At 40.4% G+C, this 25,752-nt stretch overlaps 1 protein-coding gene across 10 annotated transcripts in view; it reads right to left on the minus strand.

Annotated features, from left to right (window-relative positions):
• Positions 1 to 25,752, minus strand: part of tbc1d5 (TBC1 domain family, member 5) — a 504,442-nt gene that overhangs the window by 75,414 nt on the left and 403,276 nt on the right. For all 10 annotated transcript variants that reach the window (XM_048520185.2, XM_059638264.1, XM_059638253.1 and 7 more), the window contains 4 exons: positions 21,129 to 21,214; positions 17,200 to 17,450; positions 11,251 to 11,316; positions 2,066 to 2,232 (listed from right to left, as the gene is read on the minus strand). In XM_048520185.2, coding sequence (XP_048376142.1) covers positions 2,066 to 2,232; positions 11,251 to 11,316; positions 17,200 to 17,450; positions 21,129 to 21,214 — 570 coding nt within the window. The remainder of the gene's footprint in view (positions 1 to 2,065; positions 2,233 to 11,250; positions 11,317 to 17,199; positions 17,451 to 21,128; positions 21,215 to 25,752) is intronic.

A 25,752-nucleotide genomic window follows, 5' to 3' on the forward strand; every position in this document is an offset into this window, starting at 1 on the left:
GTCGTGCCATTTTGCTGCTAGCTGATGTTTGTATATTCTTCTGGCCAACTTCCTTCCTGTCTGTCTGATGTAATGTTTATGGCAGTCATTTCATGGTATTTTGGAAACTACGTTGGTTCTGTATATTGTGGGAATGGGGTCTTTAATCCTTGTGAATGTTTGCCGTAGAGTGGCTGTGGTTTTATGTGCTACCATGATTCCTGGTGGTCAAAGGAGTCTCAACAGTTCTGATATGCTCTTGATATAGAGCTGTGTGGCCAGTGTGTTAGGGCGTACTGTGTCCTCATGTTGTTGTCTCTTTAGTAGGCACCTGTGGACGAAGTTGCAGGATATCTGTTCATAGTAAAGATTTTGTACAAGTGCTCTTCCTCTTCTTTGCGTAGTTCCAGAGTGACAGTGTGTCCTAGCCTGTTTAAATAGTGTCCTAATATAGCTTTGTTTGTGGATGTTGGGGTGGTTGCTGTGGAAGTTGTGGATTTGGTCATTGTGGGTTGCTTTCCTGTATATTGAGGTTTGGAACTCCCCATTGGTCATACATTAAACACTGACATTCAGAAACGGAAGCGGTTTATTGTTTTCTTCTTCTCTTGTGAATTTAATCTCCACAAATACGTTGTTGGTGACGTGGTGGGTGTTTTCTGATTTGCTGCGTTTAATAATGATAAATGTGTGGTCTACACCGGATCCAGAGTTTAGGTTGAATGTGGGGGAGTGTGGTATCCTAGTCTGTGCATGGCTGCTTCTGCAATGAGTGCTGAGATGGGTGACTCCATTGGTCAGCCATTGATCTGTTTGTATATTTGACCAGTAAAAACAAAATGTGTGGTGGGGCATGGGTCTAGTAGTTTGAGTATATTGTCATTGCTGGTGGAGCTGCTGGTCTATATGTTCCTGTTTCCTCTAGTAACATGGCCAGCGTTTCTTTGGCTAGTGGGATGTTGATTGATGCGAAGAAAGCAGTGGCTTCAAAGGATACCGTAATCTTGTCATCGGTGATTTTTACGTTCTTGAGGGTATTGAGGAATTCTTGGGTTGCATGGATGGAATGGGGTGATCCGTTGACTGGGTGTTTCAGTCTCAGTTGTACGGTCTTGGCCAGTTTGTGTGAAGTTTTAATGGTCTCATCCATAGCCCGAACTACAAATCTTTGCTAAAACTTGAAATGGCATGAATGTTATTTGCCACTTATCAGCCCAAGCCTGAATATTTTCTAAGTCTTTCTGCATCTGAACATATATTGCTTCAGTATCTCAGGAGTTACGAATCACACTGAATATTATACAATCATCAGCAGCCATCCTCATTTCTGATCTTATGACACAGCGAAGGGCAATGATGAAGCAGCTGAAGAGGGTGGGCCTAGGATACTATCCTGAGGAATCACCGTTGCAATGTTCTGGAGCTCAGATGACTGACCTCCACCAACCACCAACCATTTTCCTTTGGACCAGATGTGCTTCTAACCAGCACCAGAGACAAGTTAGATTTATTTTGGAATACCTCAATCATAAATTCTCAACTACAATTCTAAGACTAGTGAGTGTCTCTCATTACTTTTATACTTTTAGAAGTGCAAGCTTAACAAAAAACATACAGAGGAAATTTCCTTAGAAACCTTGATTCACGAGACCATTCCCAAATGATTTGAAAAGAAACTAAGGATTCCATCTGTTAAATTTTACAAATGGATGAACTGCTGCTAAGGAGGAAGGTTTCCATTCACATGAAAGTATGATTGATACAGACCATATCCAAAGGAATTGGATTGAAGGGGTTAATTTTTCATCTGTTTATATTCATCTCTTTCAAGTGCTCAATCAAGAATATTGATGAGTGTACGTCAACAGTATTAAAATACAAATAATATGCTATCCTAGGATAATGATATGATTTAGCAAAGACCTGAGAGAATCCCCTAAAATGAACAAACAACTAATTATATATTTAATTAACATGAAAATGAGCCTAAACAGCTTATGGCTTCAGGATCTTACTCCTTGCATGGCATTTGCTTAAAATGTAAAAGCTCCACCTTTTGATGAGAGCAATTATTGAAAGGACTCACCATATCTTTTCGTCCACCCATTGATTTGCTGTGAGACCGTGAACGAGAGATTGTATTAAAGAATGAATCTTTTTTTGCAGTCGAAAAGGGAGGCGATGCTGTGTTGTCTTTTGCAGTAGACAAACTTTCAGTACTTGGCGAGGAACTAACATGAGTGGCACCATGACCTACAACAAAGTGTTTAAAGGAACAAAAATTACCAGAGATTTCATGATGTGTGCTTCAAAGATCTTTTTATCCAGTTCTGCTTTAGTATAATACTGTGAAATTTATTCACGTTATTTCCCAGACAGTTTACAATGATGATGGAAAACATGCTGTAAATATATTTTATACATATATCTGAATGATTCATAACAGTGAGTATTCCAAGGTATGGACTCACCATTTCATAATTTCCAAATGAAATGTGCATTTTAATTCCATTACAGTTCAAATTATGGAACATCAAGGGTTTTTTTTGTGGAAAGTATTCATATTCCTGATAGTATATCTCACACTGGAACATAGCTCTTTTAACTACTAGCTATTGACTTCACCAGTTTTCTCATTATTAAAATATGGAAGTGGCATTTGATAGGTTTACAGTAAGATTCAATGTCCTAAGTAGGTAAGATTTCATTTCTACAATCTAGATTTCTTCTTAAATCTATACATATATATGCGTTGGTACTTGAAAATGACTGATTCGGAATTGCTGACACAGCATAATGTGTCATTCTATAATCAGTTATTAGGGTAAAAAATAACACAAGGGTTTAGTACATGCTGTAATAAAATCAGGTATTACTTTTAAAAAGCAACTGCTTACTGCATGGCCTGAAGCATAGAAAACATTTTAAAAGAAGAGTGACAGTACTCTTTTTAAGTTACCTAAACAGCAGTTCCAAAAAGTGGCCAAACATTTACATCGTGTTGTCGGAAATTACCCTACAATTAGTTGAAACAACTGTTAAGGATCCATATCTCAAATTCCCCACACACATTCAGACATAATGTTTCGTCATTTAGGTGCTGACTGACTTGTTAAATTCTATCCCTTTGGGCAATGGATCCCAGCTGAGGAGAGTACTTCACCAACCATTTTATCTAAACAGCATAAATAATGGACCTGGAATTAGGATTTCCCATCTTGCTATGACCATATTCTTGTCCTTTTGAGAGTGGAAGTCATGTAACCACAAGTTCTATGAAAATGAATTTGGTTTTCACAGCCAGACAGACCATGAATGGTTAACAGTATTCAATTTAAACTGAAAGCGGCTAATATCGGAGGTAAAAGTGGAGTTCATGTATGAAGATCTCAAATTGTCTCTGCACAAAATCAAGATTAAAAATCAAGCACGGCCCATTAACTTCCAACTCCTTAACCCACAGGGTCTGCTCATGATTGATGTTCTTATGGACACAAATTAAATTTTCTTTTTGCACATGTGACAGTCTCTTGGGTGTGGGTGTGATGTGAAATAATAAAAATATTATTTTTATCAACTGAGTTGAGGACAAAAAACACTATTCATTTTCTTCTAAAACATACAAGAAAACCTGTCTGTGTATTCTTTTAACAGTCACAGCACTTGAAAAGTTAAATATTCATTAAATAGCTTGTATACTAATATATGTATCTATTTTATGCGCAACTGAAGTACACTGAGATTTGGTCTGACAACCTTAAATTATTTATCACTGGGAGTATTTAGCAGGTACTGTCCAATTACATTTAATGCCAGATACAGCGTTTTGAGTTTTGCAAGCATAGGCTGGTTAGGTACGATCAGTACTTTGCCTGGTGCGAACATAGGCATCTGCTCTTGGCAGACAGCAAGGATATACAAACATATACCTATTTGACCTTAAAGTATGTTACAGCCATCCTCTGGTTCATTCCTCAAAGCAATACATTGACCAAAGGGAGCCTTTCTAGTTTAAATTTAAACAGTCTCAGCAATTAACTAAGACAATAAAATGTGAGGCTGGATGAACACAGCAGGCCAAGCAGCATCTCAGGAGCACAAAAGCTGACGTTTCGGGCCTGGACCCTTCATCAGAGACTCTGATGAGACTCTGATGAAGGGTCCAGGCCCGAAACGTCAGCTTTTGTGCTCCTGAGATGCTGCTTGGCCTGCTGTGTTCATCCAGCCTCACATTTTATTATCTTGGATTCTCCAGCATCTGCAGTTCCCATTATCTCTTATCTCAGCAATTAACTGTTGGTCATCATCTAACTAGCACATAGTCTATGAAAAACCTCTACCACAGTCCAATTCCTAACCAATAAACACTTTACTTCAAATTCAAAACATTGTTTCCCTTTACATTTGTATTTCTTGAAAATATTTTGATGAGTGTAAGGCAAAAATGTTTCCCAAAATATATTTTTCATCAGCTCAAATACTGTACAATCAAATATTTATTTATTCCAACATAATATATTCGAACACAATGTCTCTTACAGTGTTGCTCAAAATTAATATCAATATAGATATGCGGTATGATCATTTGGCCTAAAATTTATTATGCCACTGAAAAAAAACTTTACAGTCAAGGAAGGGTCAATGGACCCAAAATATTAATTCTATTTTCCCCTTCACAGATGCTAGCAGACCGGCTGACCTTTTCCAGCAACTTTTTTTGTGCCTATTTTATAGTCAAACTTCATTCATGTTCTAAATTCGAGGATTCAGCAGCTGATAAACTTGGTTTATTTAAATGTGAAGAGTGGGACACACTGAACTAATTGGACACAAGAGATTCCTTGTAATTTTTCTAACACTTATATTTTGTCAATGTGCATATTTTGTTCTGAATAAATAGCCAAGTAGAATTTAGAAAAGTGCATTTAGTGCTTCTTAATTTGTACAACCAAATAGAAAATAGTTCTTAAAATGCTGAAATTCTTCAACATTCAAATTGTTGTGCTAATAAGTGGAATGCTGGTTTATCCATAATGAGGTGATTATGTGATAAACTTAGGACACTGAAAGCAAACAGTTATTTAATTTAAATAAAAAAGGCATATTGAGGTAAAATAATCTTAACCACTTACTTTACAGAATCACAGAATTCCTACAGTGTGGAAGCAAGCCATTTGGGCCATAAAGTGCAGACCAACCCTCCAAACAGCCTCCCACACTGACCCATTTCAGTAACTCTGTAACCCTCTATGTCCCATGGCGAATCCACCCAGCCTGCACATCCCCGGACACAATGGGGAAATAAGCCTGGCCCATACACCTATAGACTGTGGGAAGAAACCAGAGCACCTGGAAGAAACCCATGCAGACACAGGGAAATGTGCAAAAACTCCACATTTACTCGAGGTTGGAATTGAACCTTGGTCCCTGGCACTGTGAGGCAGCAGTGCTAAACAGTGACTCACCATGCTGTGCCCTTATTTCTAAATTGCAGTTTTTCCTTCATTTCTAATCAAAACAACTAAGTCAAACTCCATTGCCTACATGCTGGTCAGAAGCTAGGGACACCCAGATCCTACAACCCAGTCTCCATCACCTCTTCTGATTTACGGCATCCACAGTTCCTTCGGTTTTTATGTTCCACCACCTCTCTCTGTTTGCCACACGGCTTGTGGCTTCTTCTGAGAAGATGCCTTGTGGGAACCTCTTTTAATATGGGAATGCTGCTGCACATCAACAGATGGTCCTTGACAGAAGGGAGATCCAGTTCCAGTGGCAAAGCAACCTTGATGATTGGGGATCTCCCTACTACTGCTGCCTTTATCCACCAGCATAGTCGTTGACATCACATGAGTATCTTCTGCTTGAGTTGCATTAGGATTTGTTTTGGATTGCACTTTTTCTGGTTCCTTCTCTCTGACATTACTGGCATGGGTGACCCTGACAGTGATAGAGTACTCTTGACGGTATTGGTCTCAGGATCAACAGAACCCTCAAGCCCTTGACTACAGCAAGGCAGCAAACCAAGACAAGGTGTCAGCATTGGTCCTCTCTGATGATAATATGACAGAATCCTATGACATCAAGATAGTTTCAAGCAGGGATGAGTCATCGCCCCCATCCTTTTCCCCAGCTTCATCGCCACCACTCTTCATCCTGTCAAGAACAAGTTTCCCAGTAGTGTGGACAATATTTACAGGATGCTAATATTTCAACCTCAGTTGGTTGAAATCCATAAAGAAAATGACACTGATCTCGCTTGTGGAACTTCAAAACGTGGATGCAAAGTCATCGCTGCTCTCTTGGAAGAGAATCTTCAAGTCTCTCTTAATGCCTCTGTGGAAGAACTGGTCTCAACTCAACATCCAGAAGACTTAAACCCTTTACCAAAGTGTCCCAGGTCAAGTTCCAGTCCATCTTTCCCACTAAGGTCAACAGAGAAATCCTCTCGAACGTGGCACATTTTCATTATCTGGGAAGCTATGTCTCATCTAAGACTGACAGCAATGTGGAGACTCAGCAGCACATCCAATCTGCGAGCGCCACCTTTGGATCCCGAAGGATGAGAATCTTCGATGACTCTGATATCCGTGCTGATACTGAGATCCTTGTGTATGAGGCAGTCGTCCTTGTGAATCTTCTATATAACTCTGAAACTTGGGCTATGTATAAATGCCACCTCAAGATCCCAGAGAAGAACCAATAATACTGTTTGAGACGGATTCTCCACTTCAGCTGGGAGGGCAGGTAAACTAACATCCATGTCCCTGAAGCAGTTAATAAGTACCAGCATTGAGGCTATGATCATCCGAAGCCAACTCCGCTGAGCTGGCCATGTGCAGGATAAAGGATACATTTCAAATACATTTTGAAGGCTTTTCTCTGGAAATATAACATAGATGTCAATGCATGGGAAACCTTCATTCAGCAGAAATCAACTTGGAGGAAACTCCCATACGAAGGAACACAATTCTCTAAAAGCATTCAGTGCTACCATGAAGTACAGAAAAGGATCCAGAAAAAAAGATGCCAATGATCTCAAGATCAAGGACTAATTTCACCTCCCAGAAAAGCCTGCCAAACGTATGGTCGGAGATACAGCTCTCGGATCAGGCTCATTAACCATTCTCAGACCTGCAGAACCCATGACCAGTGACTTGGAATTTCCTGAATGGACAATTATACTCCGTAACGAGTAATTGCTAACGTCCATGAATCATTCCATATATATGAAAAATACTTTTCACATGACAGTATGTATTGTTGCAGGCAATAAGAAATGTTGAACTTAAGAAGACGTTTTGTTTTAAACAGTTTCCTTTAATTCCAGATAAAATGGGAGTGGTTTGAAGAAGGGTATGTGATCTCCTGTGAAATCAACTCAGAAACAAGTGTCTGTAACATGGCTGCTGAGAGGACAGGATGTCCAGGCTAAAACTTAATCAATAAGCAGAATGCTGCTGAAGATGAATTTTTATTTTGAAGAATCAAGGATTGAAGCATTAAGTACCAAGGAATCTTCTGAGGATATCTTAATGTTGAAAGTTTGTTCAATTATGATGAGGAAGTTGAATGAAAAGACACTGTCTAAAAGGACAATGAAAGATTCCGTGAAGTATAAAACATATGATTGAGGAGGAGAAGGAGGCCATTCAGTCTCACTGTCATTCAAAATCAACGCTAATCTGACTGTAATATCAAATCTGCATTACCACCTATTCTTGCTACCTTTTCTTAACAAGAATCTATCTTTGGCTTAAAGGTATTCTGTTTCCACCATTTTTCAGAAAGTAAATTCAAAACACTTGATGATCGCCCAGTCTAGAGGTATAGTCTTATGAGCAACAGGTAACCAGGTCTGGACTCTATTCACTGGAGTTTAGAAGAATGAGAAGCGATCTTATTGAAACACATAGGATTCTTAAGGGTCTTGCTTGGGTAAATATTGAGAGGATGTGAACCTGATGGGACAGAGTGTACAGTTTCAGAATAAAGGGGTACCAATTGAAGACTGGGATTGAAAGACTTTATTCTCTCAGAAGGATGAATGTCTTTGGGACTCCTTGCCACAGAGAACAGTGGAGACTGAGTTCTTATGAATATTTATGACTGAGATAAATCGTTTCTTGATCATTAGGGGGAAAAATGGTTATTGGGAAAATGCAGGAAAGTGGACGTGAGGAATGATCCCATTGGAGGGCAGAGCAGGCGCGAGGGGCCAAATGACCGACTCCTGTTCCTAGTTCTTACGGTCTTAAATCTTTAAGAAAAAAAAAACACCGTTGCCTCAGAGACAGTAGGAACTGCAGAATCTGAGATAACAAGGTGTAGAGCTGGATGAACACAACAGGCCAAGCAGCATCAGAAGAGCTGGAAGGCTGATGGTTCGGGCCTAGGCCCTTCTTCAGAAATGTCCAGGCCTGAAATGTCAGCCTTTCTGCTCGGCCTGCTGTGTTTATCCAGCTCTACACCTTGTTATCACTGCTGCCTCATGTCTGTTTTGAATGGGCACCTTGTTATTTTTAAACAGTGACTCCTAATTCTAGAGTGTAAGAGGAAACATTGTCTTCATATCTACCATGTCAAGACTCCTCAGAATCTCTCCTTGCTACTTTAACACATCACTTTGTTCTTTGGCCAACATTTCTATCTCAGGCATGCTGCAGTGCTCCAGCGAAGCTCAGCACAAGCTGGAAGAATAACATTTCATTTTCTGCTTGAGGACCCTGCAGCCTTCTGGATTCAATACTGAGTTCAATAACTTTAGGGGTTGAACTCTCCCATGCCCTCACCCCAACCCTCTACACCAGACCCTGTTTTCACATAGTATGCTATTACACGCAACTCATTGTTAATCACTAACAGTCACCATTAATAGCTACTCACCGTTCCAGCCAGATCATTATCCACTCCTTTGTTTGCCCAACTGTTTTTCCCTCTTCTTGGGCTCTGTCCCTACCTACTCCTTATCCCTTCCCCATACTTTCTTTATTCAGATAGTAGTCAGGGCATGGAATGCCCTGCCTGCAATAGTAGTAGACTTGCCAACTTTAAGGGCATTTAAATGGTCAGTGGATAAACACATGGATGATAATGGAATAGTGTAAGTTAGATGGGCTTCAGATTGGTTTCACAGGTCGGCACAACATCGAGGGCTGAAGGGCCTGTACTGCGTTGTAACGTTCCATGTTCTATACCTGACTGTCTGCATATAAACTGACATTCTCCAAGCTACGATCAGTTGTGAGGAGGGGTCACTCCACTCAAAATGTTAGTTCTAATTTCTCTCTACAGATGCTGCCTGACCAGCTGAACTTTTACAGCATTTTCTGTGTTTATTCCTCAGGGCCTTATACATAGAACATAGAACATTACAGCACAGTACAGGCCCTTCGGCCCTTGATGTTGTGCCGACCTGTCATACTGATCTCAAGCCCATCTAACCTACACTATTCCATGTACGTCCATATGCTTGTCCAATGACGACTTAAATGTACCTAAAGTTGGCGAATCTACTACCGTTGCAGGCAAAGCGTTTCATACCCTTACTACTCTCTGAGATCTCTCTGCTCATCTACACTACTAAGAATCTTACCATTAGCCCTGTACTTTGCCTTCCAGTTACTCCTACCAAAGTGCATCACCTCACACTTGTCTGCATTCAACTCCATTTGCCACCTCTCAGCCCAGCTCTGTAGTTTATCTATGTCTCTCTGCAACCTACTGCATCCTTCGTCACTATTCACAACTCCACCGACCTTAGTGTCGCCTGCAAATTTACTAACCCTTCCTGCTACGCCCTTATCCAGGTCATTTATAAAAATGACAAACAGCAGTGGACCCAACACTGACCCTTGCGGTACACCACTAGTAACTGGTCTCCAGGATGAACATTTCCCATCACCTACCACCCTCTGTCTTCTTTCAGCAAGCCAATTTCCGATCCAAACTGCTATATCTCCCACAGTTCCATTCCTCCGCATTTTGTACAGTAGCCTATTATGGGGAACGTGATCGAGCGCCTTGCTGAAATCCATATACACCACATCAGCCAGTTTACTCTCATCTACCTGTTTGGTCACCTTCTCAAAGAACTCAATAAAGTTTGTGAGGCACGACCCTCCCTTCTCAAAACCGTGCTGACTATAACACCAGAAGATACAATCTCACAGCAAGGGAGTGTCCAGTCAGAACAGAGATGAGCAGGAATTTCTTCTCCAAGGGTAATGAATCTGTGGAATTCTTAGCCTCAACAGTCCTCTGAAGTAATGTCATTAAGTCCATTCAAGGCTGAGACAGACAGATATTTAAGGGAATCAAGGTTAAAGGGAAAAGGCAGGAAAGAACAGTTGAGGATTATCACTTCAGCCGTTATCCCAATGAATGCTGGAGGCAATTTGATGGGTTGAGTAGCCTACTTTGCTTCTACATTTTATGGCCCTATGACCATATTAGTGGTGACAGCTTCCAGTGGTACTGCTGGGACTGAACAGCTGCGGGACCTGTAATTGGCTGGTAGCTTCTAAAGGCAGGACATCCTGCCTTAGTGGATCAGAAAGCACAACCACAGATGATTGTAAAATCAGGGCTAATTGAGGTTAAATTTCATCTGACTTTCCAGCTGTTCACCACTAATCTGAGAGATTCAGGTGCTTAATTTGTGCTAATAGTAACCAGCACAAGGTTTCCTCCTTGTAAATGGTACACCTGGAGATATTTTAATGTGTCCTTTTGGAATTATGAAATGTTTGAAAATGCATACATTACAAGTATCTCTTTTTCAACGCTGACTTGCAGGTACAAGTGAAACTTGAATTAGTAGTAACTTTTGAGCATACTTGTACATAAGAATAAAAGTGATGTTAAGACTTTCAAATACCTATTACTTTTTCACCTGTGTGGCAAAATTGGAATAATGCTCTTACTTTCCAGCACTCATATACACACACAGTGTTGCATTTACACTCTTTGAAGAAAGATACTCTTTTACACAGACTTATAACAACAAAAGGGAAAACTCGCAGGCTTCAGATTCAATTTGTCAGTCAAGCATGCAAACAAGGACAGCAAGGCAGACAGTTTCATGAAATTGATTAATTATTTGAACAACATTGCCCCACAGTGGCTAGAACCTGATAATGGATCACAGTAACTGGAAATGAATATGACGTCACGGCAACATGGAAACAAATCAAAACAATGCTTCAATGAGCACAAACAAATGCCACTACGACAGCTGACTAAAAAAGCAATTACTATGGTGAATGTTACCTGGGAGCTCAGAAATTGTCTTGATATGGGTACAAGCCTTAGCATCATCTCCTGTAACTATCTGTCCTAGTAAATAAAAAAAGTTATTTGCATAGGCAGGACTAATTGTTTTATGCTATTTTAAGTTTTGTCCTTTTTAAAAAATATACTTTGATTCTAGTACAATAAATTCAAAGGGGAAAAAAAAACTGAAGCTGTTTTTGTAACAGTGCAGAACACTAATAACCTACAATATATAAATAAAGCTAAGCAACATATCAACTACCTATGAGAAAAACCATATTTTGCTTTTGCAACTCAGGTAACTGTTGATTATAACAGTTACAGGATTGGGTTTTAACTTGCGGAACCTTCAGAAGTGCCAACATTAACTTTTAATGTGCTAATATTAAGATCCAGCCTAGAATATGAGTTTTTTTTAATTCATTCATGTAACATGTCGGTCACTGGTTGGCTAGCATTTATTGCCTGTGCTAGTTGCCCTCAAGAAGGTAGTCGTGATCTGCCTTCTTGAACCACTGCAGATCATGTGCTACGGGTAGACCCACAATACCCTTAGGGAAGGAATAATAATATTGTCATTAATGCTGTGTGGTTACCCAACGTAAGATATAGAAATTGTTATTTGAAGCCAGATGTAAAAATTCTATTTATACATTGCATTTGTGCAATGAAGCATACATGAGTTCTAGGCAACTGAAGACAGATGAAGCTTTGCAAGAATATCGGGAGTGTAGAGCGAATCTGAAACGAGGCATTAAGAGGGCTAAGAGAGGACATGAGGTATTGCTGGCAAACATGGTTAAGGAAAATCCCAAAGCCTTTTATTCATATATAAAGAGCAAGAGGGTAACTAGAGAAAGGATTGGCCCACTTGAGGACAAAGAAGGAAAGTTATGCGCTGAGTCAGAGAAAATGGGTGACATTCTGAACGAGTACTTTGCATCGGTATTCACCAAGGAGAGGGACATGACAGATGTTGAGGTTAGGGATAGATGTTTGCTTACTCTAGGTCAAGTTGACATAAGGAAGGAGGAAGTGTTGGGTATCCTAAAAGACATTCAGGTGGACAAGTCCCCAGATCCGGGTGGGATCTATCCCAGGTTACTGAGGGAAGCGAGAGAAGAAATAGCCGGGGCCTTAACAGATATCTTTGCAGCGTCCTTATACACGGGTGAGGTCCCGAAGGACTGGTGACTTGCTAATGTTGTCCCCTTGTTTAAGAAGGGCAGCAAGGATAATCCAGGTAATTATCGACCGGTGAGCCTGACGTCAGTGGTAGGGAAGCTACTGGAGAAGATACTGAGGGATAGGATCTATTCCCATTTGGAAGAAAATGGGCTTATCAGTGATAGACAACATGGTTTTGTGCAGGGAAGGTCATGTCTTATCAACTTAATAGAATTCTTTGAGGACATGACAAAGTTGATTGATGAAGGAAAGGCTGTAGATGTCATATGCATGGACTTCAGTAAGGCGTTTGATAAGGTTCCCCATGGCAGGCTGATGGAGAAAGTGAAGTCATATGGGGTCCAGGGTGTGCTAGCTAGATGGATAGAAAAACTGGCTAGGCAACAGGAGACAGACAGTAGTAGTAGGAGGGAGTTTCTCAAGTTTGAGACCTGTGACTAGTGGTGTTCCACAGGGATCTGTGCTGGGACCACTGTTCTTTGTGATATATGTAAATGATTTGGACGAAGGTGTAGGTGGTCTAATTAGTAAGTTTGCTGACGACACTAAGATTGGTGGAGTAACTGATAGTGAAGGGGACTGTCAGAGATTACAGCAGAATATAGGTAGATTGGAGAGTTGGGCAGATAAATGGCAGATGGAGTTCAATCCAGGCAAATGTGAGGTGATGCATTTTGGAAGATCAAATTCAAGGGCGAACTATACAGTAAATGGAAAAGTCCTAGGGAAAATTGATGAACAGAGAGATCTGGATGTTCAGGTCCATTGTTCCCTGAAGGTGACAACGCAGGTCAATAAGGTGGTCAAGAAGGCATATGGCATGCTTTCCTTCATCGGACGGGGTATTGAGTACAACAGTTGGCAGGTCACGTTGCAGTTGTATAGGACTTTGGTTCGGCCACATTTGGAGTACTGTGTACAGTTCTGGTCGCCACATTACCAAAAGGATGTGGATGCTTTGGAGAGGGTGCAGAGGAGGTTCACCAGGATGTTGCCTGGTATGGAGGGTGCTAGCTATGAAGAGAGGTTGAGTAGATTAGGATTATTTTCATTAGAAAGATGGAGATTGAGGGGGGACCTGATTGAGGTCTACAAAATCATGAGGGGTATAGACAGGGTGGATAGCAAAAAGCTTTTTCCCAGAGTGGGGGACTCAATTACTAGGGGTCATGAGTTCAAAGTGAGAGGAGGCAAGTTTAAGGGAGATATGCATGGAAAGTTCTTTACACAGAGGGTGGTGGGTGCCTGGAACGCGTTGCCAGCGGGGGTGGTAGACACAGACACGTTAGCATCTTTTAAGATATATTTGGACAGGTACATGGATGGGCAGGGAGCAAATGGACACAGACCGTTAGAAAATAGATGACAGGTTAGACAGAGGATCTTGATCAGCGCAGGCTTGGAGGGCCGAAAGGCCTGTTCCTGTGCTGTAACTTTCTTTGTTCTAGCTCTCATTTCAGAGTGGCACAACCCTCCATGAAATGGCCAGAGTGATATAATATGATTTCATAGAAAATATTAAGCATGCACGCTATAGTAACGGAGTGTCACTTGTAAAAAATGTAACAGTACTGGATATACTACCAACATGCTTGCTTCCCAAATTACCACGGAAACCTGCATCAGAGACTTTCTTTGAAAAATGCAAAGATAAATCAATCCAGGCTGAGTCTGGTAGATGTTGTTGCTATACCTGACTAAATCTACAAGAAAACGTCATTTGCGATTATACGTAAAACTCTTTGAACAGCCCACATCTAGGCATAATATGGTTTTTGAAAAAGAAGATTTTGATTCTCTTAGATACAATTCCTCAATGTGACTTTAGTTTTAGGGAATTAGGACACTTTTTTAAAATCATCGATATCACTGCTCTCAAGGGAAGCAACAAAATTGTTGGCCAATGCGTAGTGAACAAAATATAACAAATTTATGCCAAAAGGTTTGTCTAAACAATTACATCACAAACCATGGAGCACAGAACTCCAATGAAATTGACACAAATACATAAATGTATTTTCTCAAACTTACCAGCAGCCATTATATTAAACAAAAGGAATAAAGGTTCATTGCATTTACTCCACTTTCTATGGAATTTTTCCATGAAAATGGCTGGAGACAGGACAACTGCCCTTATACCTCCTCACTTACCACCAAGATGAAACATCAACTTGCCTGAGCTACTTTCAATTTGATGATCGTATTTTCTGTTCACAATGACCTTTTATACAGTGGGAGACCCAACCCAAGTGTTATCCAGAGCTGCCAGTTGCCTGTCAGTTTAATTCTTTGTCCCAGTTTAACCCCTCTGTGCTCAGTATTTTACACTTTTCTAATGATTCAATGAAATCCTAGGAAATTGAACTTCATCTTTCGATTAAATGCTTCACAAATAATTCAACACGGCTCAACTATTTCAGACCATAATTTTCTATAATGAGCAGACCTTTCTTTCCAGTCATTTGCAACCCCTTCAGACGTAACTTTTGTTCGATAAAAGGTTGTTGAACTATTGACCTAACTTATCTTCTCCACAAATACTGCTTTATCTGCTGGGTATTTCCCAAATTTTCTGGTTTAACTTGCATCTTGTTCAAATATAAGTAAATGTTTCGAGTTCATAGAAACATAGAATCGTTACAATCTGGAAACAGGCCATTCAGCCCAACAAGCCCACACTGTCCCTCTGAACAGCATCCCGTTCAGTCCCATTCCCCTACCCTTTCCCTATAACTCTGCATTTTCCCATGTCTAACCAACCTAATCTAAACATCCCTAGACACAACAGGTAATTTAGCACGGTCAATCCACCTAACCTGCACATCTTTGGACTGTGGGAGGAAACTGGAGCACCCGGAGGAAACCCACACAGACATGGAGAGAACGTGCAAACTCCACGTGGACAGTTGCCTGAGGCTCGAATTGGACCTGGGTCCCTGGGGCTGTGACGCTGCAGTGCTAATCACCGAGCCACCATACCGCACACTGCTCATTTTAGATAGTGTGGTGGTTATGTCACTCTGATGTTGAATGTAAATCTTGTGATTGGGAATTCAAATTCCAGTATCAAAAACTTGGAATTTTAACTCCGCAAATTTCTAAGAAGTTATTGGATGACTGTGAAAACCCATATACTTACTGATGTTTTTGAGTGAAAGAAGCTTGCAGTTGTAAATTTATTAATGTTTAACTGTCCTCTAAAAAAGCCTAGCTAATGGCTCAGTTGAAAACACTGGCAAATATACAACCAGTAGTGCTCAATAATTGCCATTCATATCTTCTTAAAGGGTTTTTCGTTTTTAAATCAGGAAATAAGGAACATTAAATTCAAAGTTTCCAAAGTTTCAATGAACGGGCAACACTTGGAATATGTAGATAACAAGGTGTAGAGCTGGATGAACACAGTAGGCCAGGCAGCATCAGAGGAGCAGGAAAGCTTGACGTTTCTGGTCTGGACCTTTCTTCAGAAATTCAGACCTGAAATGTCAGCTTTCCTGCTCCTCTGATGCTGGCTGGCCTGCTGTATTCATCCAGCTCTACACCTTGTTATCTCAAACTCCAGCATCGGCAGTTCCGACTATCACATTGAATTTATACTTTTCCTTCCACTGTGATTTTCGAACCCTGAAGAGTTGAGAGGGAACTTCTTGCCTGTACTGTCAAGATCACTGTAGTTCTTATGCAAACAGGACAGGGGAGTATCCTTTATTACTGCAGAATACATCTTACATTAAATGCCTTTGACTGAGTTTTTCAAAAGGAGGAAAAGGTCAAAACCAATAGATATACTTATTACATTTATGATTATCAATATAATGAAAACTTTAACTAATAGTTAATCTGCCGTGAGCTTTTAAATATATTTAATTTCAAGAAATTCGGTTGAGGACCACCTGCCCTAGTTTTATTCCTACTCAGTCCAATGGATCCAATTTTCATCAAACCAATTTGACTACAAGAGCTACACGGAATTATAAACAAGTATGAGAAAAATAATAATCCTCTAATCATTAATAGACAAACATTGCAGCAACTACAACATTGACAATATTCAATGCAATTAAACATAACTCAAATTAATGATTACATGATCACCACTATTCATATGGAATATTATGAAATAATTCAATTATTCTTAACTCCAAAAAGTTATTTCTTGTTCAAAAATTTACACAGGATTCTGAATGAGCTGTGTCACAGATTGCACCAATTTTACAAGCTATTTATAACCGAAAAAAATGCCTTATTTCTTGTTAACAGCAAAACATCAGAAAATTAGACGCTAGTATTCCTGCCAAGAGTAAGGTCATACCAGCGTTGTCATTCTGCTGCTAAGTGGGAACTTAATTTCTCATAAATAGCTGCCTGTTGCTATCAGCCCACTTCAGGCAAGATCCCTCAAAAGTAGAAGGTGCCAGAAAGACACAATAAATGCATTAAAAAAAAGTCCCTCCCCTCATGCCTCACCAGGGTTGAGAATTTTCTGCCCTATATTGTAAAATTGTAAAGTTAAAACATGACAATAGGCCAACAATTTCAGGGGAATAAGTAATTAGACTCAGGCCATGAGCTAATATAATGGCATTCCATATCTGCATTGTTTAATTTATTTAATTTTAGGATTGCCATCATTAATTTAATCTATCTTTCACAAATCAAACTAGTGGATGCACTAAAGCTTCAAATAAATGTGCAGTTTTGCATTTCTACCCAAAGTAATACAAAACAACACATCATTTGTATTTTGTAAACTTTTACCTTTGCTGAGCTGCACAGGCATGCTTTCAGACTTCATCATTCGTTGTTGCTGTTGCTGTTGTTGTTGGGTATGTTCTACCATGGCTTTGTGGGAGGATGGGTGGGTTGCAGGATTGCTGCTGTAGTTCATTCCAACTGGAAAACCACTAGTGCCACCAACTAAAATAGCTGGATTAATTAGTTTCCGTCCAAGGCTCATTAGGCTACTGGACACTTTATTGATGTTCAGGGGAGCAGCCTTTGTTCCAGTGCTGCAAAATGATTTGAAAAATTGAGAATTTAATGTATAAATTGCCACATTTAGTAAAAATATAGATATAAAATGTACGTGTACACCTGGGCGGCACTGAAAATCAGTTTTAACATTACGAGTATATAAACGTAAGGTATAAATTAAAAAACATTCACAGCTTGGAAATACAAAATAACACTTTAAACAAAAGCACATCCGTGAAACATGGTACAATTTAAAATAAGTACACAAAGAATAAATCAGAATAGTGACAACAGTGTCCTTGTGTGGAGGCTGGTTAAAATGAAAAAAAATTACCCTGAATTTTTGATGAAGCAGAGCCCATGTATTTCCTTACAAAGGAATAAGAGGATAAGAATAGGTATATTGTATTGGAAACAGGTAGTAAATATCGATTAGGTGGAAAATAGTGTTAAGTTTATTGAAAATAATGCACAAAGATAAGGGGAAATAAATGAAAAGGGAAAACACAAATGGTAAACCCTTTTCTTCGAAAATTATTTTTTCTAATATTTATTTGAGTTAACAGGTTTCAAGGTCGCAGAACTTTGATCAAATCTGATAAATTTGGAAGTCAAGAGTCTATATGGTCAGGTCAGGTTTTAAAAGAAAAACATTCTGGAACTAAGCAGCAAGAAGGCTATTTTAGATTGATTGAAGTTCATGATACAGGATTAATTAGATGGGTACATAGGAAAGGATTATCTAGGTAGGAGTGATCATGGTAACAGTAATTAGTCATATTTTGAGAAATTTTGGTCTGAAACTAACACCTTAAACTTAAACAAAAACAATTACAGAGTCAGCTGAAGTGGGATAGGACAAAAGGTGGAGAAACAGTAGTAGATATTTAAGGAGACGTTTGGTTACATTCCTTTGAGAAAGAAAGTCTATGAGAAGGTGGCACCATTTGTGGTTACATAAGATAGTTAAGGATGGTAATAAATTGAAAAAAAAAGTGTACAATTCTATGATGATTAAATGGCAAGCCTGAAGATTGGACTTTTTCTTTAAAGAAACCAGCAAAGGGTATCAAAAACAATTGAGGAGCGGAAAATAAAGTCTGATAAATTAATAGTATAAAATAGAGGCATAAACTTCTACAGCTTAATTAAAAAGGAACAGGACAGTTCTTTAGAGATTGAGGCTAGGAATTAATAATGGCAATCAAGGAAATTGCAGCAGTTTTAAACAAGTATTTTGTTTTAGTCTTCATGGTAAAAGACACAGAAAATATCTCAAGAACAGTAGTAGAAAAATAAGAGGGAAGAGACTTGTATGAACTTAAATTAAAAGCAATTACGAAAGGAAACAGTACTTGTGGAATTTGTAGCAATAAAGGCTGATGAATGCCCTGGACCCAATGACTTACATCCTAGGGTCTTAAAGGAAGTGGCTGCGGAGATAGGGGACACACTGGTTGTACTCTTCCAGAATAATCTGTATTCTGGGAAGGCATCGGTGGATTGGCAAAATGCAAATATATCACCTCTAGTCAATAATGTTGGAAACAATACCTAGAAAACTATAAGCCAGTTAGCCCAACATCTATCATTGGGAAAATGCTAGAATTCTTTAAGAAGTTAGTAGCAGGACATTTAGAAAAGCAGTATACAATCAAGCCGAATCAACATGATTTTATGAAAGGGAAACAATGCTTCACAGATTTATTAGTTCTTTCAGGATACAAGTGGGAAAAATAAAGGGAAACTGGTAGATGTAGAATATTTGGATTTCACAAAGTTATTCAATAACATGTCAGCAAAAAAATTATCTCACAAATTAAAGTGAATATATTAGCATGGATAGAGGACTGAGTTAAGTAACAGGGAAGAGCGTTCAAATAAATGGGACATTTTCAGGTTGACAAACTATAATTAGTAAAGTGTCACACAAGTTAATGCAGGAAATTACTTCATTTTGTTATAACTTGGATGAAGGGATCCAGTATATTATTGCCAACTTTTCTTATGTTACAATGATGGATTGGAATACAAATTTGAGGATGACACAAAAAGTATACAAAAGAATGCAGACTGGTAAATTAAGCAGGCAAAAAACATTGAAAAATGCGAATTTTCCTACTTTGACAGGAAGAACAGAGAAGAAAAATTATACTTAAGTATGGACTGACTGTAGAGTGATTTAGTAGATGAATCATACAATGTTGGCATGCAAAGTAAATAATTAAGGAGAACATAGGCCTTGATTGCAATATAAAAGTATGGAAGTTTTGTTACAACTGAAAATGGCATTGAGAAAACCACACACAGGGTACTATGTATAGTCTGAAAATCCTGAAAATATACATCATGCTTGCATTGACAAAGAGTTCAGAAAAGATTCACTAGGCTGAATCCTAGAATTAAGGCGTTATCTTATGAAGAAATACAAACAGGTTGAGCCAATCCTCATGGGTATTATTCTTCAGAACTTTTTATCCTGGAGAGCAATGTACTTTGAAAATAGTATTAACAAAAAGTTACAGAAGCTGTGGGACCAGACAGAAGGAAAAGCTGGAGAAGACAGCAATCAGCATTTAGCTGAAGGCACAGAGAAAAGAAAGCACACAAGGAGGAACACAGAATTCATGTCAAGGGAAGTCAGTAAGGTTCACTCCGAAAGGTTCAGTTTTATGTCAAGTAGTAGGAAGAAAAAATATACTCTCAGAAACTCTGAGGGAAGCGGTTTATGAATGAACCAAAAAGGACAAAATATTAAAAGCAGTGTGAATACTTCAGCTATTTTCATCAGAGGCCCGGATTGTAAACCATATATTGTTGATTGCTTTGCTGAAAAGGAACTCTGGAAAGCTACAGTGTCGAAGCATGGCCTGACCCAAATGAGCGAGGATTTGTAGGGTTTAATCAGTGTTAACCATATCTGAGGACTTTGAACAGAAGCTATGGTACTACAGAATGGCACCCAAGGGCCAATTCAACTCAGTGAGAAAGTTTAAGAACAAATCCAACAAAAAGAAAAGTGGAATTTTATTTGCAATTTCTTCATTCATTAAATTTAGTTGATTTGTTTTATGTTCCCTGCACGGATTGTAACACTGTAAACAAATACAATAAATTAACTACTGGTTCCATAAGCAATTGGGAAATCAAACTGTAGTCTTCTCTCCAAGAAGTTTCTGTATAACTAAAAATTCTTGCTGCAATTGCGTACGGCTTTAGTGAGACCACACCTGAAAATTTTGTAAAAAATTTTGGTTTGCTCATGTAAAGAAGCATTACTTTAGGATGAGTGCAATGAATATTTATTAGATGAATTCCTGTGGGGAGAAGGCTGTAGGACAAGAAGTGATGGAGTAGAATGCAGCTATGATCTCTGGAGTTTAGAAGAATGGGAAAATCTAATTGAAATGCATAAAGTTTAAAAGAGCTTGACAATATAGATGCTGAGATAGTACTTCCTTGTCTAGAGTGTTTAGGACTGATGCTCTGTGCAAGAGCTGTGGGTGCTCAGTTAAATATATTCATGGCAAAAATCAATATAAAAGATCAGTTACAATCTCATTCAATGGTCAAACAGGCCTCAAGAACATAAGTCCGAATCCTCCTTTTTAAAAGAAAGGGCTTACACATTTGATCATGATATTCAAAGTACATTTTTTAAAAAAGTTGGTAGGCATACCAAGAGTAACAATGTATCTGCCTCTAAATCTTACCGTGTCTTATTTACGATTTCTGCACCACGTGCCCTGTAATAATCTAGATTCTGTTGGAACTGGTAATTCACAGGTCTTGGGTTGTTCTGGAGAGGAATAAAGTTTGTATCAAATTCATAAACTTTTGCAACAAAAAAAATTACCCATTTCTTCTAAAATCAATTCCATAGTCTGTCAACTAAGCATTTAATGACAGTATTTTAAATTTTGTGACAATCTAGTTAGGTCAAAGCTACTTAGATCAAAGAATGGTCAATATTTTAAGATAGCTACATCAAATCTCACAACACATTTGGTCAGACACACATATCACATCAAATATTTCATGGTTAACACCTTTCCTCTTAAAATTTTCATCTCTGTTTTCTTGTTGCCTTTTCCGTCTATAATCTCGTTCAAAGCCACAACCCTCAAAGACATATGTCCTTCTTTAATCCTCTCCTCTTGCTGCATTCCCAGTCATAATTGTTCAGCCACTGGTGGCTCTGCCTTCAATTGTAGGGGCCCTAGTCTCTGGAATTCACTCCCTACACTTCTCTGCACCATCCTCTTTTTAATTAGTTTTCAAATCTTGTAAATGCTGAAATTTAGAAAAATAAGAGCTGACTGGATTGAAGCATCACGGATCCTGAGTGGGCTTGATGCAATGGATGTGCAAAGAATTTTTCCTTTCAAGGAAGAATCTAAAACTAGATGATCAAAAATAAAAGGTCACACATTTAAGACAGATGAAGAAAAATTCTCTCTCTCACAGTCAAGAGTTGTTGGAACACTCTTTGCTAAATGGTGGTGAAAACAGAGCCTTTGAATATTTCTAAGGCAGAGGGGGATAAATTCTTGGTAAACAAAGGGGTAGGGGTTATTATGGGCAGGCAGTATGGTGGAATTTAGTGAGGAGGTCCATCACATTGTATTCAGTTTCTCAGGTTCAGTAAAATGCATCAACTCAAGGATGACAAGGTTAGTTTACTCTGTTGCAAGATAATAAAATGTGAGGCTGGATGAACACAGCAGGCCAAGCAGCATCTCAGGAGCACAAAAGCTTTTGTGCTCCTGAGATGCTGCTTGGCCTGCTGTGTTCATCCAGCCTCACATTTTATTATCTTGGAATCTCCAGCATCTGCAGTTCCCATTATCTCTCTTACTCTGTTGCAATTGCTTTAAAATTCAAGCAGTTGATCTGACCTGTGTAAATAAGACCAATTACTGGTAGTGAAATCAAGCAGTGTGTTTTGCTTTGCTGTAGTTAGTGAATTGAAGACAGCAGTGACCAGCAGTCAATTGTAGCTCATTAAAAAGTAAGATAAAGAACATTTAATCAATCAATTTGTTGAAGAATGGCTAATTTCTTGGCAAACCCATGCCTCTTTGAAAGAATGCTCTGCTTCAATTGCAAATCAATGATGATTGATTATTGTACTTGATTACACTGATTTGTGAATGGTTTTACAGTTGGATTTGTGTTAATAGCTTTGTTTGTAAACCTCAGCATAACTTTGCCTTGGCAAAATCGGAGTGTTCTGCTGATCGTGCTCCTGGGAGGAACTCAATGCCATAATATCTACGATTGAATGGTCACTACAATATCTTTCAATTTTTCGGTTTAAAGGGAATTGTGGCACACTTGGTAATCTGAACACAACTTAATACATGAAATGTTGACTAGTTTAAGGTTTTCTTGAGACACTTGCTTGGCATTCAATTTCTTTCTCGTCAGAGAGTTTCTTCCAGAGACAATTACCCCTGTTTAGACAAGCAAGCAAATGTTTGCGATGGCCTCTAGTGTAAGTAGTTCCTTGTGATGCAAGTGCATGGGTTCAGACCTGTGGAACAATTTATTTCTTAAACAAGTTACAAGTCACAATTATTTCGTAGAAAGATATTTTTTATTAGTCTTCTATGTAGGTGTTGGTGTGACTGGCATTAATTGTCCACCCATAATTACCCTTGAGAAGCTGGTGGTGAGCTGCCTTCTTGAACTGTATTTAAGGTATACCTATAGAACTATAAGAAAGGGGGTTCCAGAATCTTGACTAACCTTTTGATTTTGACAACATTAGTTGTCCTAGTCTATCTCGATGGTCAAGGCCTTGGTTTGTAACATGCTGTTGTAGGAACTTTGGTGAGTTATTGCAGTGCTACTTGCAGATGGTACATATCACTGCTACAGTGTATCAGTGGCTGACAGAATGCCAACTGAGATTTGTCCTGGATTATAGATAATGGGAACTGCAGATGCTGGAGATTCCAAGATAATAAAATGTGAGGCTGGATGAACACAGCAGGCCAAGCAGCATCTCAGGAGCACAAAAGCTGACGTTTCGGGCCTAGACCCTTCATCAGAGAGGGGGATGGGGGGAGGGAACTGGAATAAATAGGGAGAGAGGGGGAGGCGGACCGAAGATGGAGAGTAAAGAAGATAGGTGGAGAGGGTGTAGGTGGGGAGGTAGGGAGGGGATAGGTCAGTCCAGGGAAGACGGACAGGTCAAGGAGGTGGGATGAGGTTAGTAGGTAGCTGGGGGTGCGGCTTGGGGTGGGAGGAAGGGATGGGTAAGAGGAAGAACCGGTTAGGGAGGCAGAGACAGGTTGGACTGGTTTTGGGATGCAGTGGGTGGGGGGGAAGAGCTGGGCTGGTTGTGTGGTGCAGTGGGGGGAGGGGATGAACTGGGCTGGTTTAGGGATGCAGTGGGGGAAGGGGAGATTTTGAAACTGGTGAAGTCCACATTGATACCATAAGGCTGCAGGGTTCCCAGGCGGAATATGAGTTGCTGTTCCTGCAACCTTCGGGTGGCATCATTGTGGCAGTGCAGGAGGCCCATGATGGACATGTCATCAAGAGAATGGGAGGGGGAGTGGAAATGGTTTGCGACTGGGAGGTGCAGTTGTTTGTTGCGAACTGAGCGGAGGTGTTCTGCAAAGCGGTCCCCAAGCCTCCGCTTGGTTTCCCCAATGTAGAGGAAGCCGCACCGGGTACAGTGGATGCAGTATACCACATTGGCAGATGTGCAGGTGAACCTCTGCTTAATGTGGAATGTCATCTTGGGGCCTGGGATGGGGGTGAGGGAGGAGGTGTGGGGACAAGTGTAGCATTTCCTGCGGTTGCAGGGGAAGGTGCCGGGTGTGGTGGGGTTGGAGGGCAGTGTGGAGCGAACAAGGGAGTCACGGAGAGAGTGGTCTCTCCGGAAAGCAGACAGGGGAGGGGATGGAAAAATGTCTTGGGTGGTGGGGTCGGATTGTAAATGGCGGAAGTGTCGGAGGATAATGCGTTGTATCCGGAGGTTGGTAGGGTGGTGTGTGAGAACGAGGGGGATCCTCTTGGGGCGGTTGTGGCGGGGGCGGGGTGTGAGGGATGTGTCGCGGGAAATGCGGGAGACGCGGTCAAGGGCGTTCTCAATCACCGTGGGGGGAAAGTTGCGGTCCTTAAAGAACTTGGACATCTGGGATGTGCGGGAGTGGAATGTCTTGTCGTGGGAGCAGATGCGGCGGAGGCGGAGGAATTGGGAATAGGGGATGGAATTTTTGCAGGAGGGTGGGTGGGAGGAGGTGTATTCTAGGTAGCTGTGGGAGTCGGTGGGCTTGAAATGCACATCAGTTACAAGCTGGTTGCCTGAGATGGAGACTGAGAGGTCCAGGAAGGTGAGGGATGTGCTGGAGATGGCCCAGGTGGACTGAAGGTTGGGGTGGAAGGTGTTGGTGAAGTGGATGAACTGTTCGAGCTCCTCTGGGGAGCAAGAGGCGGCGCCAAGTACCAGCCCAGTTCATCCCCTCCCCCCACTGCACCACACAACCAGCCCAGCTCTTCCCCCCCCACCCACTGCATCCCAAAACCAGTCCAACCTGTCTCTGCCTCCCTAACCGGTTCTTCCTCTTACCCATCCCTTCCTCCCACCCCAAGCCGCACCCCCAGCTACCTACTAACCTCATCCCACCTCCTTGACCTGTCCGTCTTCCCTGGACTGACCTATCCCCTCCCTACCTCCCCACCTACACCCTCTCCACCTATCTTCTTTACTCTCCATCTTCGGTCCGCCTCCCCCTCTCTCCCTATTTATTCCAGTTCCCTCCCCCCATCCCCCTCTCTGATGAAGGGTCTAGGCCCGAAACGTCAGCTTTTGTGCTCCTGAGATGCTGCTTGGCCTGCTGTGTTCATCCAGCCTCACATTTTATTATCTTGTCCTGGATTATGTTGAGTTTATTGGAGCTGCATTAAGCCAGGACAGTAGTGATCATTTCATCACACTTCTGAATTGTGTGTTGCTGTTTTCTTAAGATGTTTGTTCACAGGATGTGTATGTTTCTGGCTAGGCCAGCGTTTACTGCCTGTCCCTAGCTGCCCTGGAGAAGGTGTTGATGACCTGGGTTCTTGAACAGCTGCAGTCCATATGGTGTAGTCAAGCCCACAGTGCAATTAAGGAGAATGTTCAGCATTTTGACCTAGAGGCAGTAAGAGGTACAGCACAATATAGTTTGAAGTCATGACAGTGTGGGGTTTGGAAGGAAAACTTGCAAGTGGTGGCACTCCCAAGCATATGTACATATCTTTATAATCCGAACCGATGTTATTCGACAAGTCAGATCACAGGCTGAAACCTGGCTTGATACATTACATTTTGATTTTAACCAA

Source organism: Stegostoma tigrinum, chromosome 2, assembly GCF_030684315.1.
Source record: "Stegostoma tigrinum isolate sSteTig4 chromosome 2, sSteTig4.hap1, whole genome shotgun sequence".
NCBI lineage: Eukaryota > Metazoa > Chordata > Chondrichthyes > Orectolobiformes > Stegostomatidae > Stegostoma > Stegostoma tigrinum.